Source organism: Arachis stenosperma, chromosome 8, assembly GCF_014773155.1.
Source record: "Arachis stenosperma cultivar V10309 chromosome 8, arast.V10309.gnm1.PFL2, whole genome shotgun sequence".
Classification (NCBI taxonomy): Eukaryota; Viridiplantae; Streptophyta; class Magnoliopsida; order Fabales; family Fabaceae; genus Arachis; species Arachis stenosperma.
In genome coordinates this window covers 50568782-50585811 of record NC_080384.1, presented here as the reverse complement: position 1 = coordinate 50585811, position 17030 = coordinate 50568782, and the positions used below count along the sequence as shown (strand labels likewise).

The window sequence follows — 17030 nt, the reverse complement described above, 5'->3', positions numbered from 1 at the left end:
AAAATATAAAGTATTTTTAGATGAGTGCGTGTCTGACCAGGGGCGGAGCCAGGTATAAGGAAAGGGGGGCAACGGCCCCCCCTAATTTTAATTTTTTACATGTAAATTATATGTAAATTTTAGTTTAGCCCCCCCTTAAAATTTTATTTTAATATTATTTTATTGTGTAAATATTTTTTGCCCCCCTCTAATATTTTATCTAGCTCCGCCCCTGTGTGTGACGTACGAACACAAATCTTAATATGATCAACAGTCAACACTACATGACAGAATAATTGTGCTATGCTTCAACTTTTTTCTTTTTTTCCTCCCTTAAGGGAACCGAGTCAAAATCACAAAATCTTGCACTGTATGCAGCTTAAAATCATTGAAGGACAATACTTGGACCGTTATACCAAAGCAGTAATACATCGAGGTTTTGAATTTCCACTTTATATTTACAAATTTCAGATAATGCTGCAACTTACGTTACATGTATACGTGATCATATCACCTCCTTTTCCAATTTCAAGACCGCCATGAAAGCTTCTTGAGGCACATCAACTTTACCAATGGACTTCATCCTTTTCTTTCCTTCAGCCTGACAGCAGAAAGAGAATGATACCATTATGAACAATCTTCAAAAATGACACTACATCAACTGCTATGAAACCAGTTTCGTGTTTCCCTGTTGATGCAAGCAAAACCATTTTCTTTGATACAGGAAGTTTTGGTGATGCAATACTATTTCATAGGTGAATGCTATCATGCTATCTTGATTGATAACTGAAACTATCAACTTATATTGATCGGGCAGTACCTGTTTCTTAAGTAACTTCTTTTTCCTCGAAATGTCGCCACCTAGAAAAATGACATCGAACATGAAAAAAATTGTCAAACAGCAACCCAGGCAACCAGAAAGGCAAGGGAATCAAAGTGAAACTTTGTCATGCAAAATATTGTTCATAAGATTTACATGGAAGGAACATTCATTTTCAAAATAGAGAACACAAAGGAGAAAACCTGAACATGTTAAAGAAGAGACTTGACACAATCAGAATTCAAACTGCAAATTATTTAAGCCTCCTTATTCGAAGTATAGTTTTCTTTTCTATTACATGTGAGTAATTATTCTGCTAAACCAACAAGGTTTGCCACTTGTATTACCATAACATTTGGCTAAGACATCCTTCCTTATTGCAGATAAAGCTTCACTAGCAATCACTTTTGATCCTATGCATGCCTGCAACAGAGACAAAAATACATATATTATTGTGGTTAATTTTCTGAATGAATTCTTATGCCAAATAATAATAATAATAATAAAGAATAATTAACATCTAGTAAATAAAGCATTTCTTGAGCAGAAAAAGAAAAAGTAAAATATTAAAATGATATTCAAAGCATATAAAGAAGGAGAATTAGAAAAGAGAATATTATATTATTTTTAAGATAGCGTTAGCACGAAATGAGTGCCCAATTCTTACTTGGATTGGTACTTTAAACATTTGACGTGGTATGAGCTCCTTCAGCTTTTGAGTCAAAGCCCTTCCCACAGAATAAGCCTGCCACACAAGCCTATGTCAAATTTGTAAATTTATGACGTCAAATTATAAGCATAAAATAGTGGACTCGATACTCTTGGATTCAGGGTTCAAATATCAAGGACCAACTATATCAAAGTTCCTCAACTCTTTTGTTTATTAGACCGGTAGTTCCTAAATTTAAAAACTACGAGATAGATCAGTCCTTAAAACTTACAAAATGATATATTTTAAGTCCCTCCTCCAAACAACCAAAACTCACAAAAAACGATTGATCTGTCTTACAGTTTGTAAGTTTAGGGACTAACGTGCCCACATAGAAAAAGTTTACAATGCTAATTTTTCCGCACTGATACTTCAGCTTAACCATGAAGAATGGAAGCTGAAAAACTTGAACCACTCACTATTTCATGATGAAATATGTAATACCAAGTCAAGATCAAACGCCAAAATTTATTAAACAGAATCTCAAAAATATTCAACTATTGAAGGTATTCTTTAAAACTGTAGTGCAGAAACTCATAGGATTACTTGATATTTTTTTTTTTCTTTCAAGTGCTTGAACACGTGCAGCTAAACAACTGCAATGCAGCTGATGAATGGCTAACTCCCCCCCCCCCCCTCTCTCCCCCTCCTTTTTTTCCCTCTCCAACCCAAAAAATAGGCAGTGAAATTAACACATCAATTATTTTTCCCAATCCAATTTGATCCCTTAATATATCTATAATAAATTCAGAAGCAATTTATATTAATTAAAATTTCTAGAGGGTCAGATATTTATCTCTAAACCATGTATAGACTGCAAAATAATTACCTTATCTCTGTGGACAATCGTAGCCAATGGCTCCACACTGTCACCATTTATCAATATGTCAAGTTTAATTAAATCACTTTCTCTGTACCTGATAATTAAAGAATAGAAAATATTAGAACATATTGGAAAAACAAGCTTCTCAGACGGACTATACAATTTCATTTAACAAAGGAAAAGGATAGCTTAGAATTATAAATCCAAGTATTACGCGCCTCAGAATGAAAAATTCATTGGAGGTCCATATTTAAATTTGAGAAGCTGAGAGTAATTCTGGATAAAAGGGATGTTAAAAGTAAGATGAAGAATATTGTTTGAAAGTGTAATATGAGAGTAACGCTTTTATTGTAGGTAACAACTGGGGATCATATCAAAATTGCCGGGGTCAATATTCAAAACTGGATGTATTAAATCAAGAAATGCTTCATCTCAAATTTGTAATCATGAAGTGTGAAAACACCACTAAATATTCTACTGAACAGCTAAGGAACCTGTGGCTAGTGAATGTTAGAAAACTAGGTGCAAAGAGGAGTATAAAAAGCACATTGAGCATACATGAGAACTATGTAGATGAGTGGCTATGCAAGTACACAAAGACAAGGAATGAAGGTATCTAGGAGAAAGTTGTAAAAGAAAGCTTTAGGATAAGGCAAAACCATTGTAGATGATTGTCTAAAGCAGTTTGGTCAAATCAGAAAGCAAAACCATTGTCTCCAATGACAAAAGTAGATCAAACAGAGATAATAATCCAAAAAGGAACCAGAAGACCCCAAAAACCACTAGGACAAACCATTTAACACGGAGAAAGGTACGACAATATGGATCCGGACAGAGCCAAATTGCATGACTTTTCTTATGAAAGCAAGCTTAATTAGATATGGCATGGTTAATGTTGTATAAAAAGGATATTGATAAGGGATGGCCTCTGATTAGATAGAAGTGGATAGTATATTAGTAGGCAAGGGAAAAGGAAAGAAAAGGAATAAGTTATTGGTTGAGAGGGAGATAAAGGATCTCTCAAACCACCTTAACATCGTAACCTATTCTTCTACCTCCAGATTACTTTGATCTAGGGTAGAAGGTTGACTAAACTCAGATATTCAGTTTTTCTCTATTTATTGTCTCTTTTCTAGGTCAGCATATTAGATATAACATAGAACTGAATGCCAACAGTGGCAACCAACAGCTTACTTGAATATGCAGCATTAATTTATACTAGTGTCAGCAAATAATTAGATACTCCCAGTCATTTGTTTACTAGAAGATGACAAAATCTACATTAATTTATAATCCCAAAATTGCTGGATTTCCTATTTAACTATTTATGAATAAAAAAACGGGGGATTTTAACAAAAGTCAATAGTTTTAATCCAGCAGAATCCCTCATAACTATTATCAATAAACTATACTTCCATAAACAATTACCCGATAAAGGTATACTCCATACTAGCATAACCCTTACTTCTCGACTTTAACTGGTCAAAGAAATCACCAACCATCTACAAAATTGATATTCAGAGAGATTCAGAAAGTTGAAAGCAAACACTTACAAACTAAGCACGAGTTTAAAGGGTAAATTGTCAAGAATGAATGCGAGAGATTACCTCCGCTAGTGGTATTTCGTAGGTGATTGATGCTCTATTTTCAGTGATAAACTTCATTTCTTTAAACAATCCTCTTCTGTCTTGTCCCAGTTCCATAAGTGACCCGATATAATCCTTTGGCGAAAGCATCTCAATCTGTACAAGTTACATTACATCCAAGTAAAAATTTGTTTTTTTTTTTTTTAAATAAAGAAAAGAAAAGAAGAAAAATAAAATAAAAATCCAGTACTGCTTTGATTTAGCACAGCAAATTACCTTAACATATGGCTCCTCAATTGATCTCCTTTTTCCAGGTTCAGGAAGTAAACATGGATTCGAGCATTCAACCTTCAAATAATTTTCACAAAATGATAGTCTTCATATGACAAATATATAAACAATATAGAAAGAATTTTATTTTAATAAATAGTTCACCGATAAAAAATACAATAAACTGTATTACATAGAAATGGAGCTTAGGGATAAGAAGAAATTACAGTATCTCCATCTACACAGTTCACTCTGTAAACAACACTTGGAGCGGTAGTTATCAAGCTCAGATTGTATTCTCTCTCAAGTCTTTCCTGTAAAGATAATACAAGGTTTCTAACGTTACTCCAAGGTACAAAGTACAAACCATGCGTCAAGGAACAGTGACGTATAGGTATTCTATGAAAGTCAAAGAGCATATGCTTCAAAACAAATCCAACCTGGACAATTTCCATGTGGAGAAGACCCAGAAACCCACATCTAAACCCAAATCCCATGGCACTTGAAGTCTCCGGTTCAAACTGGAAACCAGAAAAGAATAACATTTTTAAATAACCAGTACAAATCCTACCAAAGTCAGCTAAAATATAAGAAAATCGGAAATCATAGCTGTGGAAAAATTGTTTACCAACAAATGTAAGATAACTAACAAATACATGAAATCAAGAGAAATTATGCATAAAGATACCACTTGGCATAATTTAAAGAAAATTCTATGCATATTTTCTTGTATATCAGTTCAAGGCCACCTTCAGTGCAGCATCATTAAGTTGTAGCTTCTCAAGGGCATCACGTAGATCAGGAAATCTGCCATCAGAAGGAAAATAAGAAAACAATTAAATTCCAGAGATATTCAAGGGTAAATATAGAAGTCTCAAGAAAGCAAGGGAAACCGCAGGGGGAATCAAATAGGGATTAAAAGAAAAAGAGGTAAAAATAAATCAATACTGGTCAGCGTCAACAGGAAACAGGCCACAAAACACCATAGGAGTCGCTTCCTCATATCCAGGGAGTGATTGATCTGCCTTTCGACCATAGTGAGTCACTGTGTCACCCACTCTGGCATCAGCTACTGTTCTTATTGACGCCGACAGGTAGCCCACCTGTTAAAGCACAATAAAAGATATAGAAGTCTAGAATGGATTAAAAAAATTACCAAGAAATAAAAATAAAAAAATAATTCCATTGAACAAAATTGTCATGCTAGCAAAATATGTTGCAAGAGATTGTTTCAGTTTAAGAAGGAGCCTCGTTGGTTTATTGATGATCTGTTGTATACACAGGAGAAACAATGCAACAGTGTCATGTACTCATAATTGTTATCTCACTATTTCAAGTCATTTACATGATATCAGTGATTCATGCTTCATAGAATGTGCACATATGACAGGATGGAAAGAAAAGATGGAATAACCAAAAATACAATAAGCAATACGAAATACATAAACCTGATAATTATATTCATCAGAACTATTATTTTACCTCTCCAGCATATAATTCTTTAACCTCTTGTTGATTCGGAGACAAAACTCCAATTTCATCAGCAAAATAATCCTATAGTTTAATAAACCACATTAGTTTATTGGAAAATGGAAGTGAACACAAAAGCAAAGTTTTAATAAAGGAAAGGGTATTTGGAACTTATTCTAATTTTACTTTAAGACTTAATGAACGAAACTACAGATAGGAAACTATGATAACATGTTTCATTCCACTAAACTAAACTATGATACCAAATGTAAGAGATCATTAGAAGTAATTTACCTTCCCACTAGCCATAAAATAGACTCTATCACCTTTCTTTATAGTCCCGTCCACAACCCGGAAGTATACAATAACACCTCTATATGGATCATAGTAACTGCACTAAGATTCATGTAAACAAAACATGAGTACTTGAGGGTTCAATAGTCACATAAAATAAAGCTGGCACAACATGCAAAGGAGATTTAATCTATCCTACTCATTAAATGAAGTTTATGCCCGCGAATAGTACACTTTTGTGAGGAAGTCTTGCATTACACAACAATAATAACTGCTAATACTTGTCCCACTAGTTGGGGTTTGTTACATGGATCAAGTATCTCATGATGCTCTAAATATGCTTTCATAAATTCCCCTAGAGTTTTCTTCATCTTAACGATATTCTTCATTTTATCAAAAGTAAACAAATTAGTTAAAAGTAAATAAAAAACATATAGGATTTTTAGGTCTCTCTCTACCTACCTCAAGTTATAGGACTACTAATCCACTCTCCTTATTGGGGTCTTTACCTTCTCCAAACATGTACAAACCACATAAGATGAGGTTCTATCATCTTCTCAACAATTTTCCCTATCTAATATAGTCATTCCTAATCCTATCCAGTCTAGTGTGGTGCCCACTCATCTCTTGCAACACCCTCATCACTATCACATCAAGCTTATTTTCTTGTTGGCTTTTACTGCCCAACATTCAGCCCTATATAACCATTGCATTATATGGACACATGACATTCCAGCTTGATGCACTAAGTTATGATCCTTGAACATACATGAAGCTAGGTATGCAAAAACAAAACTACATGGAAACAAATTAGATAAAATATAATTGGACCTTACGAATGGAAACTTAACCCTTGAATAAGCCAACTGAGTCAAACTTGAGGTGTCAATGTCATCTTTTTTAGATTATATGAACCTTACCAAACTTATTTCATATTGTCAATGTCATTCAAATTTTAAATGACAATGATGTGATTCCATCATCTATTGGCTCCATTAAGTCATATATTCATCATCAAATGGCATCATTTGATATCATTGTCAGATAGCAAGTGTACCTATCAAATATTAAAGCCCTTAATGGCCTTTGTGATGTATCAGCAGGTGGTGGAATTCTCGCAACAATTGCATTGAGAATATCAATTATACCTATTCCTTCCTACACAATAATGTAAATGAATTATGTCCTAATAATGGTATATACAGTTACACATCAAAGATAATAAAAAATATTGAACCTACTTAAACCATACAAAAGCACTGGACATAAAAGTACAATAACTAACCTTTGCGGAGCACAGAATAGCATTGCTACAATCCAGACCCACAACCTACAAGAAATCAGCTCAAGTTAGAATCTCCTTATGAATAATGTAAGCATGATTCTATAATTTGTAAATACAGAATAGAAAAATAAGCAATGCTCAAGCAAGGAAGCCCCAATAGACATATTCATAAATTTCAAAATTCCCAATGCATAAATTATAACCACTCTGATTGAAGTACTTAAACTAGGGCATGTCAGATTTTAGGATGTTGAATGAAAACAAACTTCAATCGAGAAAGAGCACATATTTATGTCTCTCTCCCCTTCAAAGCAGAAAAGTTACGAGTATGACAACATCAGGGAAATAAATTGACATTTGACAAACAAACCTCTTCAATCTCCTTAATAACTCGATCTGGTTCAGCACCCGGAAGATCTATCTTGTTCAAAACCTGTCAGACAGTCTTACAAAATCATTTGCAAAGAAGTACAATTTTTGTGGATGTGAAGACATTGCAGTGGCCTTTTTTGGAGGGAGAAAACACTTAAGCTTTTAATTTCAAATAACTTCAAAAATAACATTCATAGAGGATACAGCAATTCTCAATGAATTACTATAAAACTACATATAAGAACAGTCAAGAACAACATTCTTACTGGGATAATTTCTAGATTGTTTTCCAAGGCCAAATAAACATTAGCTAGCGTTTGTGCTTCTACTCCCTGTGATTTGGAAACTAGTTTCAGTGAAGAGCAGAAGCTGGCATCTACTCCAAGTAGATCACCCTTGCATGATAAAGGACAAGCAACCAAAGAAGAGAACAAAAGAGAAAGAATCACCTGAGAAGCATCTACTACAAGAAGAGCACCCTCACATGCAGCAAGTGACCGAGAAACCTAGCCACAGATGATATAGTCATAAACCATAGTATTATTATCATTCCAATAATGTTTGAGCAGTGAGTAGATTCTACTCCCTTCCCCCACCCTCCAATCCTAAAAGGATAATAATAATAATAATAATGTACTCGGGGAGGTCAAACTTAATATTAGTAACAAATATTCAAATAACAATGTGTAATAAAGAAATTCAATTTTGTAAACTGACAACGTGAAACATAATTCAAAAAAGCCAAAAAATAAGCCTGAAATGCAATTGATTTAACTGATATTTTTAGCAGCCTTTGTCAACATTGGCTAAAATAGAAAACAACCAAAGACATCACAGACTAATGAATTTTATAAGAATGGTTTCTAAGTGACAACAGAGGATGAAAGAAGAGTGAATGAGAGGTAAAAAGAAATAATACCCTTTCCCCTTTTTGTTCAAATATAGAAAAATGCAATTTATTGTAAAAAAAAAAAAATCATTTAAAAGAACCATATTTGTGCCTAGGCTTTCTTTTTTTTCTGAATTAATTCTTGACAACACAAAAAAAGAAGCTCTAACTATGGAGTTACATCTAATTGAGGTTCATAAGTTTGAGCAAAAAGAAACAAACCCATACAAGATAAAAGGCATACTACAGTATTATTTTACAACTTTACATACCTCATACGAGAAGTCAACATGCCCGGGAGTATCAATCAAATTCAAGCAATATGGTTTATTCTCAAACACATACCGCATTCGAGCTGCCTGCGATGATTAAAATTAATAAAATGCTTTCTCACACACTACAGATTTTAATTTTGAAATGCAATCAAAAATTAAATAAGATACACTACTATTTAACAAAATTTTACGCCAGACTTCCTAGCCCACTTTACCACACTTCTGCGTAAAAGATTGCGTCAATCAAAGAAAAGTTCCTTTCCGTTCTAAAGAAAATGATTTTAAAAATTAAAAAAAAGGGAGCATATCCATAATTCCATAGAAATTTAACTAAGAAAACCATGAGAAACTCAATTAGAGTATCTGAAGCTGTATGAGCTCCCACACCTTCGGTCACTGTCACGTAGGTGTTTGTAACAGCTGTAATCATTTCAAGACTTCAAGTTAGTTAATAGCTGTTAGAGATTAGTAACCGCTCATTGCAAACCAACACAAACATGAATTATTCAGTTTCTCGGAAACTCGATCTCTCTCTTTGGTCTCTACTACCATTCCATTGCTCCTTCTAACATTTTTCTCGCATTTCCTCGCTAGTTAATTAAACATAAGATACCTATACTAATATTCACAACAAATTAGGGAGATGTTAACGATAACGATAACAAGAACCTGGAGCTTAATAGTGATGCCTCTTTCTCTCTCGAGGTCCATGTTATCGAGAAACTGGTCCTTCATCTCTCGCTGGTGAACGGTGCCAGTAACCTGAAGCAATTTATCTGCTAACGTGGATTTCCCGTGATCAATATGCGCAATTATGCTGAAGTTCCTTATATTCGACACCGGCACCTTTTCCAGACGGTCTTGGCCAGCTTTTGCGACGGAGTCGATCTCGAAGAGAGTGTTAGCCTGGCAGGTGACGGCGGAGTTGAGGCGACGGACAGCGGAGAAAGAGGCATTTAGATTGAGAACGCGATGAGAGAAGAAGGAAGTTTTGGAATGAGATGATGTGTGGAATCTGCTGGTAGTGGTGGTGGTGGTGGTGGTTGGTGATGGTGGCGCGTGGAAAAGTTGAGTTTTAACGGATAAGAGAGGAGACGCGCGACAAATTTCTGCGGCCATTGAACTCTCTGAAAACTTTGGTCTCGGCTTCATTCTTGTGAATGTGCGCGCGTGGGGACCCACCACTTGCTTCTTGATTTGAAATTGGGCCTATTGAGCTGGGCTCATTTTTAAATCGAAAGCCCAATTTGGATTGGCACATGTGGGCTTCGGCAACACGATGGTTAACCTGTTTCTCTTGGAAAACAAAAAACAAAAAACAAAAAGCTTTCCTAAAATGCTTTTACTTTCACGTTTGAAATGTTACTATGGGACGAAATATTCAATTTGTCCAGAGAATTGAATTCAATTATAATTAAGGTGAATGATATGGTGCGTATCACATTATACTTAAGTTATTAAAAAGAATAAATAAATAATATTTAATAAATTTTATGATTTACTTTTTACTTTAAATATTTTATTTTTTATTTTAAAAAATAAATTAAATAATTTAAACACCATAACAAAGACTTTATAAAACTCACCTATAATAATTAATTAAAAATCAGTTGACTTCATCCAATTTTCGGAGAAATGTGGCTGAAGCCCCCAGATGGGAAAATTCATAGGACTAGTGTAAATCAGTAAACTATAAAATCCAATTCATTAGTTGGGGAACCACAATAAAAATTTATTTCGATTAGTTTTTTTCTTAGAGTGCAAATTGATTGGAGTTAGAAATTTAAATATTTAAAATTTAAATAGAATTTTAATCAAATATAACAAAATAATATATTTATATAATATATTTTTAAAAAAATAATATTTTTGTATTTTTTATTTTAAATAAATTAATAATTAAAAATTGAGTCAGTTCGATCAGATTAATTTTTTGACATTTTTTTAAGTTTTGGCCAATTAGTTAACAACTGATCTTTACTTAGAATTAGACTAATTTAATAGATTAGTTCATGAATTCAGTTTATTTTAACATCTTTTTTGTTCAGTGGTCGGGTTCCGAACAAATCGGGTGGACAGAAGGATCAGGGGTGAGGATGCCTTAGCTTGGGTCGCACTGCCTTTCGGGCAACCGAGTAGCCGAGCACTTGTCCTGGAGAGATGATGAGGGGGGCGCCACCTGCAAAGACACTCCGACGCTCCAGTCAGTAATGTGCAGGCGGGCAGTATGATAGGGTGAGAGAATGTGACGTACCTCGGGGGAAGAGCCAGTCTTCCCCTTTTATACATGTCAGTAATGGGCCCCACGTGAGGTCAGGCCCAATTCTCCAAGGACGCTGTCATGCAGCCGTGTGTGAACCGTACAGGACGCGTGTCCGGGTCGGTTGAAGTGCAGGCATCCGGGTCGGGTAGAACTTGGGCCAGGTCGACCCGTGTGGACCTTGGGCCGGGCCATAACAGTGCCCCCACGCGCCAATGGTAGTCGTGGGAGCTACCAATGGCGTGTAGTTTCGCATGTCGTCTGGTCGGCCGCTCGTGGGGAGGAGGCGCTTTCAACGCGCGTGTCCTTTGGTTTGCGTAGGCAACCGTTTCGTCGCTCCGTTTCTCGTGCCGAGCATTGAATGTTCATAATGGGGTAAAAAACCCCGTTTGAAAAGACCATTTTGCCCCTAGGCGTTTCGCGCTCTGGAGGCAGTTTTTAAACGAGTGGTTTTGATATTTCTGCACTTTATGCACTTTTTTCGCACTCCCTATTCTCCCTTCTTCCTCCTTGCTACAAGGCTTTGCTGTGGTGCCTTCGTTCGTGTTTCTTGCATTTTCCCAGATTCAACTTCATCTTCCTTTCATCAATTCAGGTAATTTTCTGATCAACCTCCCTTTTGTGCATTATTTCTGTATGCTTGTTATTTGGTTTTTTGATGTTACTGCGTAGCCTTTTAGTTGCGAGTAGATGTGTTAGGGGGGAAAGTACCATTCCAGGGTAGGCTTTTTTCTCGTTCTCTTAGCCATTCAGTCTTGTCTAGCCTTAGTCGAGAAGTCGTGAGGGTGATGTTTGTGGCTGAGCAACCGATCTCTTAGACTAACTGGATGGTACCCCCATGTAGGTATGGCTCGCACGGTCTCCCGGGCATCCGTCAACCCTGCGGCGTACGACCAGTATGCTTGGGTCGTCTCTGATGTAAGGAATTCACCCAATCAAATGGGCGAGGAGGAGCTCACCGAGTTCCGACAAGCCGGGTATTTGTGCGGCGGGACCGACGAGGAGGCCAATTACGACGTTTTCGTCCCGGCTCCTCACGAGCGATTGTACGAAATCAACTTCCAACCCCGTCAGGTCACCGACTGGATTTGGTTCTACAAATCCATGTTCACTCAAGTCGGAGTTCGCATTCCTTTCTCAGCCTTTCAAATGGCGCTCTTAAACCGAATTTCCGTGTCACCGTCGCAGTTGCATCCGAACAGTTGGGCTTCGATCCGCTGTTTCGAGATGGTTTGTGAATATCTCGAACTGCCGGTGTCCGTGGATGTCTTCCTCTTCTTCTTTACCCTCACAAACCCTTCCAAGGAGGGAAAACATAAAAAAGGGTTCATGTCCTTCCGTGCTGCCCAGGGTCGGAAGATCTTCGGTTTGTTTGAAGATTCCTACCATGGGTTTAAGGACAAGTATTTTAAGGTCCGCCCTGTCAAAGGTCGTCACCCCTTTTGGTTGTCTTTGGAGGGGGTACGCTCATCCCGACTTATTGGAGCTTCGGGCAGGGTCCAATAGTTTTATTAAGGTAAATTATAAAAGCATGTCGGCAGTAGATAAGCAGATTGCCGAGGTGCTAAACGCAGTTTTTGGGAAGAACCCGGTAAATCCCCATCTCCTCATGGGTGACAGGGAGTCCGGCCGTAATTATATTTGTGAGGAGCTTTTCACTCTGCCCTTTGTCTTTTTTCCTTTTATTGATATTGTGTGGCGACTAACCGACCTTCTTCGTTTTCCTATAGTGGATATGTCTGCGTCGGTGACGGGCCTTGCCGACTTGTTTCAAACCTTTCTTGCCGGTGGTGATGACGAGGAGGGTGACGAGCAGCCTACCCCCGAGGGACCTGATGCTCCTCCGGAGGGCCAGGATACTCCCGAGCAGAGGGCCGCAACCGACGGGATCGGAACCTCGGCTCAGGGCGCCACGGTAGAAGGTGGCAAGGCGGTCCACGTTTCCCCTATCCGTGAGGTGACCGGGATTGGGGGTTCGGTGCCCACTCCGGATGATGAGGAGGAGGTGGTAGAAGTCTCCAGCCTGAAGAGAAAGAGGAAGAAAGTCTCTACGGCGTCGTCAAGCCCTGAAGGGGTCCTCACCGTCATGGAGAGGAATTTTGATGCGAGCAACTTCATAGATACCCAATTGATCCCTGGCACTGAAGAGTACTTCCACGAGTCATCCCTTGCCGGGCAGGCGAGGTGGATGTACCGAACACTCCTGCGGGGCGCCGTGATAGCCCGGAAGGCCGAGTTTGAACTGTCCGGGATGGAGTCCCTCCGCAGGAGGTTGGAGGCCAGTGGGAAGGCCAACAACGAGTTAAAAAGTGAAGTTGAAACTCTTCGGGGGCAGCTGACTCGATCTTCCGAAAAGTTGGACGCCGCCGAGAAGAAAGCCACTGCTGCCGAGCAGAAAGCTACCTCCGCCGAACAAAAGTTAGCAGCTGCCGAGAAGAAACAGAAAGAGTCGGACGCGACGATTGAACGTTTGGTCGAGCGTGAGATGGCTCTGGAGAAACAGGTCGGCGAGGCGCAGAAACGTTCGGCCGAAGTCGAGAAGGAGAAGCAGGCCGTGGAGGCCGAACTGGCATCATGGAAGGCCAAGTACAAAGACGTCGTCAAACAGGGTAAAGGCGCGATTTTGGGTACCGAGGAAGCCCTGAAGGCTCAAATTAAAATTGTTGCCCCTGAGTTCGATACTTCGGCAATTGGTGTTTTTAAGATTATTAAGGATGGCCAGGTAGTTGATGTTCCGAAGAAATGAACTCCTTGTTTTGTCGTTTTGTTTAGCCGTTTTGTTTTGGCTTGTAGACAGTTGATTTTAGCCGTTTTGGCTTACGAACAGTTTAATCTTAGCCGTTTTAATTTTGGCTTGTGAATAATGACTCTTTGGTCGCTTGCTCGTGTTGTCGCGATAAAGTTTTTCTTACTTGTCCGATTGCGTTATCGTTTTTAGTAACCGTTTTTGGTTTAGTTGTTTATACCGGCGGCCCGTGGGCTCTCGTGTTGTTCGTTACAACGGTAGTTGATGACATCCCGGGGTGATCAGTCCCGGGTTAGGCTTTGTCGCTAGTCATGACAAGACGGTTTATCTGAAAAACGGAGATAAAATAAAGTGGAGAGTTTGCACAAGTATGTCTTATTCGTCAGTCGTGTAAAGGACACGTAAACCGCTATGAGAATTTCAAAAGATAAATGAGCAAAACGACTACTTAGCTAGGTTAGCCGGCACGTCGTTCCGTCTTCTAGGGGTAGAATCTTCTAAGGTTGTCCGCGTTCCATGTCCTCGGGACCTCCTTGCCATCGAGCCTTTCTAACTTAAAGGCTCCTTTTCCCATCACCTTTTTTACTCTGTAAGGGCCTTCCCAGTTTGCCGCTAGCTTGCCTTCTCCGGGGTCGGCAGGCGATATCATTCCGTCTCAGGACGAGGTCGTCAGGCTCAAAGTCCCTCTACAGTTTCCTCTACTCCTTTCAAAAGCAATCGCGGGCTCGGTTCACCGACCTCCACGGGTATTACTGCATCCACCCCGTACGTTAGTCGGAAAGGGGTTTCCTTGGTGGAGGATTGCTCGGTTGTTCGATAAGACCAGAGGACCGATGCCAGCTCGTCGGCCCAAGCACCCTTTTGTTGTCCAACCTCTTCTTTAGCCCTGAAAGGATAACCTTGTTGGCGGACTCCACTTGTCCGTTCGTCCGAGGGTGTTCTACCGAAGAGAACCTTTGCCTTATACCTAGGCCGTTGAGAAATTCTGTGAACTTTTTGTCAGCAAATTGTGTGCCGTTGTCGAGATGACGACTTCTGGTATCCCGAACCGTGTTATCACCTGCCTCCACATGAATTTTCTGCAATTGGCTGAGGATATGCTAGCCAATGGTTCGGCTTCTATCCATTTGGTATAGTAATCAATTGCCACTATGAGATATTTGACCTGCCCAGGGCCGACAGGGAAGGGCCCTAAGAGATCGATTCCCCACTGAGCGAACGGCCGGGAGGTCGTCAGCAAGCTCAACTCGTTTGCCGGTGCCTTGGCAAAGTTGGCGTTCTGTTGGCACTTTATGCACTTTTTGACAAACTCTTTGGAATCTGTCATCATCGACGGCCAGTAGTACCCAGCTCGGATCAACTTCCTTGCTAGGGCTTTTCCTCCGATGTGGTGCCCACAGCAGCCCTCGTGGACTTCCCTGAGGACGTAGTCCGTTTGGTCGGGGTGTAGGCACTTCAGTAGGGGCTGGCTGAGCCCTTTTCTGAACAGCTGTCCTTGGATGACGGCGTATTTGGCCGCTTCTCTCCTTAATTTCCCCGCATCCTTTTCGTCACCAGGGACTTGGCCGTGTTCTAGGTAGTTGGTGATGGGGTCTAGCCATGAAGAACTTAGGGTTGTTATGTGTAATGCAATTGCAGGTTCCCTTGTCATGCCTTGGATGAGAGACCGGTTTCCCTCCCCTGGCTTCGTGCTGGCCAATTTTGATAGGAGGTCTGCTCGTGTGTTCCTTTCTCTGGGTACATGCTGGACCGTGACCTCGTCAAACTTTTGGCTCAAGCTTTTGACCTTTTCCAAGTACTTCTGCAACAAGGGGTCCTTGGCTTGATAGCTGCCGTTTACTTGGGAAGTGACGACTTGGGAATCGCTGCATACTTCCAGCCTTTTTGCGCCGACCTCTGTTGCTAGGGTCAAGCCTCCTATGAGGGCTTCATATTCTGCTTGGTTGTTCGAGATGGGAAACTCGAATCTGACCGACTGTTCGTATACGACCCCGTTTGGACTTTGTAGGATGATCCCGGCTCCTCCGAAGGTCTGGTTGGAGGCTCCGTCCACATGGAGCTTCCACCGTGTACCCATGTCTTCGCCTGGGTCTCCTGTTACTTCAACCAAAAAATCTGCCATGGCCTGCGCCTTGATGGCTTGTCGGGGCTCGTACCGTATGTCATATTGAGAGAGTTCGATGGACCAAGTCATCATTCTTCCCGCCAGGTCGGGTTTTTGGAGAACTTGCCGGATCCCTTGGTCCGTTCTGACGACCACTTGGTGACTCTGGAAATACTGTTTTAACCTTATCGAGGAAGTTAGGAGTGCTAAGGCTAGCTTTTCCAACTTGCTATATCTTAACTCTGCTCCTTGTAGGGCCCTGCTTATGAAGTAGACTGGTTGTTGGGTCCTCCCGTCCTCCCGCACTAGTACTGCGGCCAGGGCTTCGCTTGTTATAGCGAGGTACAGGTACAGTGGTTCTCCGTCCTTGGCTTCCCGAGAACGGGAGGTGCGGATTTCCTTGAAGTGTTGAAAGGCTTCTTCGCACGCGGGTGTCCACTCAAACGCCATCCCTTTCTTCATGAGGTTGAAGAATGGCAGGGCCTTTGTCGCCGAGGCCCCGAGAAACCGGGAAAGTGATGTCAATCGCCCTGCCAACCTCTGGACGTCCTTGACACAGCCCGGGCTCTTCATCTGATACTGCCTGGCATTTCTCCAGGTTGGCTTCTACCCCTCTCTGAGTTATCATAAATCCAGGAACTTGCCGGCTTCCATGGCGAAGGCGCACTTGAGGGGGTTCAGCCTCATACCATGTTGACGAGGGACGCAAACACACTTGCCAGGTCGTTTAGGAGGTCGTCAGGTCGTGTTGTTTTTGCCAGGATGTCGTCCACGTAAACTTCGACCGTTTTCCCTATGAGGTCGTGGAATATCCTGTTCATCAGCCTTTGATATGTTGCCCCTGCATTTTTCAAGCCAAATGGCATTACCGTAGCAGAAAGTTCCTCCTGGCGTTATGAACGCCGTTTTGTCTTCGTCTGGTCGGTGCATCGGTATCTGATTGTAACCGGAGTAGGCGTCCATGAAACTCAGATATCGGTACCCCACCCGCGCGCGAGTGCATCTATGTTGGGGAGGGGGAAACATCTTGGGGCATGCTTTGTTAAGGTCAGAGTAGTCCACGCACATTCTCCTCTGCCATTGTGTTTTTTCACCAACACCACATTTGAGAGCCACGTCGAGTAGTCCCTTCTCGTATGAAGCCTGCT

The 17030-nt window shown here is 40.3% G+C and overlaps 1 protein-coding gene across 2 annotated transcripts; it reads right to left on the bottom strand.

The window, feature by feature from the left end:
• Window positions 1-272: 272 nt before the first annotated feature.
• On the bottom strand, window positions 273-9905 carry LOC130944655 (translation factor GUF1 homolog, chloroplastic). Of its 2 annotated transcripts, XM_057873081.1 has the most exons (21): window positions 9442-9905; window positions 8770-8856; window positions 8058-8114; window positions 7875-7940; window positions 7607-7669; window positions 7237-7281; window positions 7009-7109; window positions 5952-6048; window positions 5670-5741; window positions 5136-5290; window positions 4937-4994; window positions 4628-4708; window positions 4415-4501; window positions 4194-4265; window positions 3939-4073; window positions 3760-3833; window positions 2338-2425; window positions 1467-1544; window positions 1147-1222; window positions 800-840; window positions 273-580 (listed from the first exon to the last, which is right to left on the bottom strand). In XM_057873081.1, the coding sequence occupies exons 1-21, from the start codon at window positions 9889-9891 to the stop codon at window positions 485-487; spliced, it is 2079 nt and encodes a 692-aa protein (XP_057729064.1). In that variant the 5' UTR covers window positions 9892-9905; the 3' UTR covers window positions 273-484. The 2 variants fall into 2 exon arrangements, with proteins under 2 accessions (XP_057729064.1, XP_057729065.1); XM_057873082.1 differs by lacking the exon at window positions 7875-7940.
• Window positions 9906-17030: the final 7125 nt, after the last annotated feature.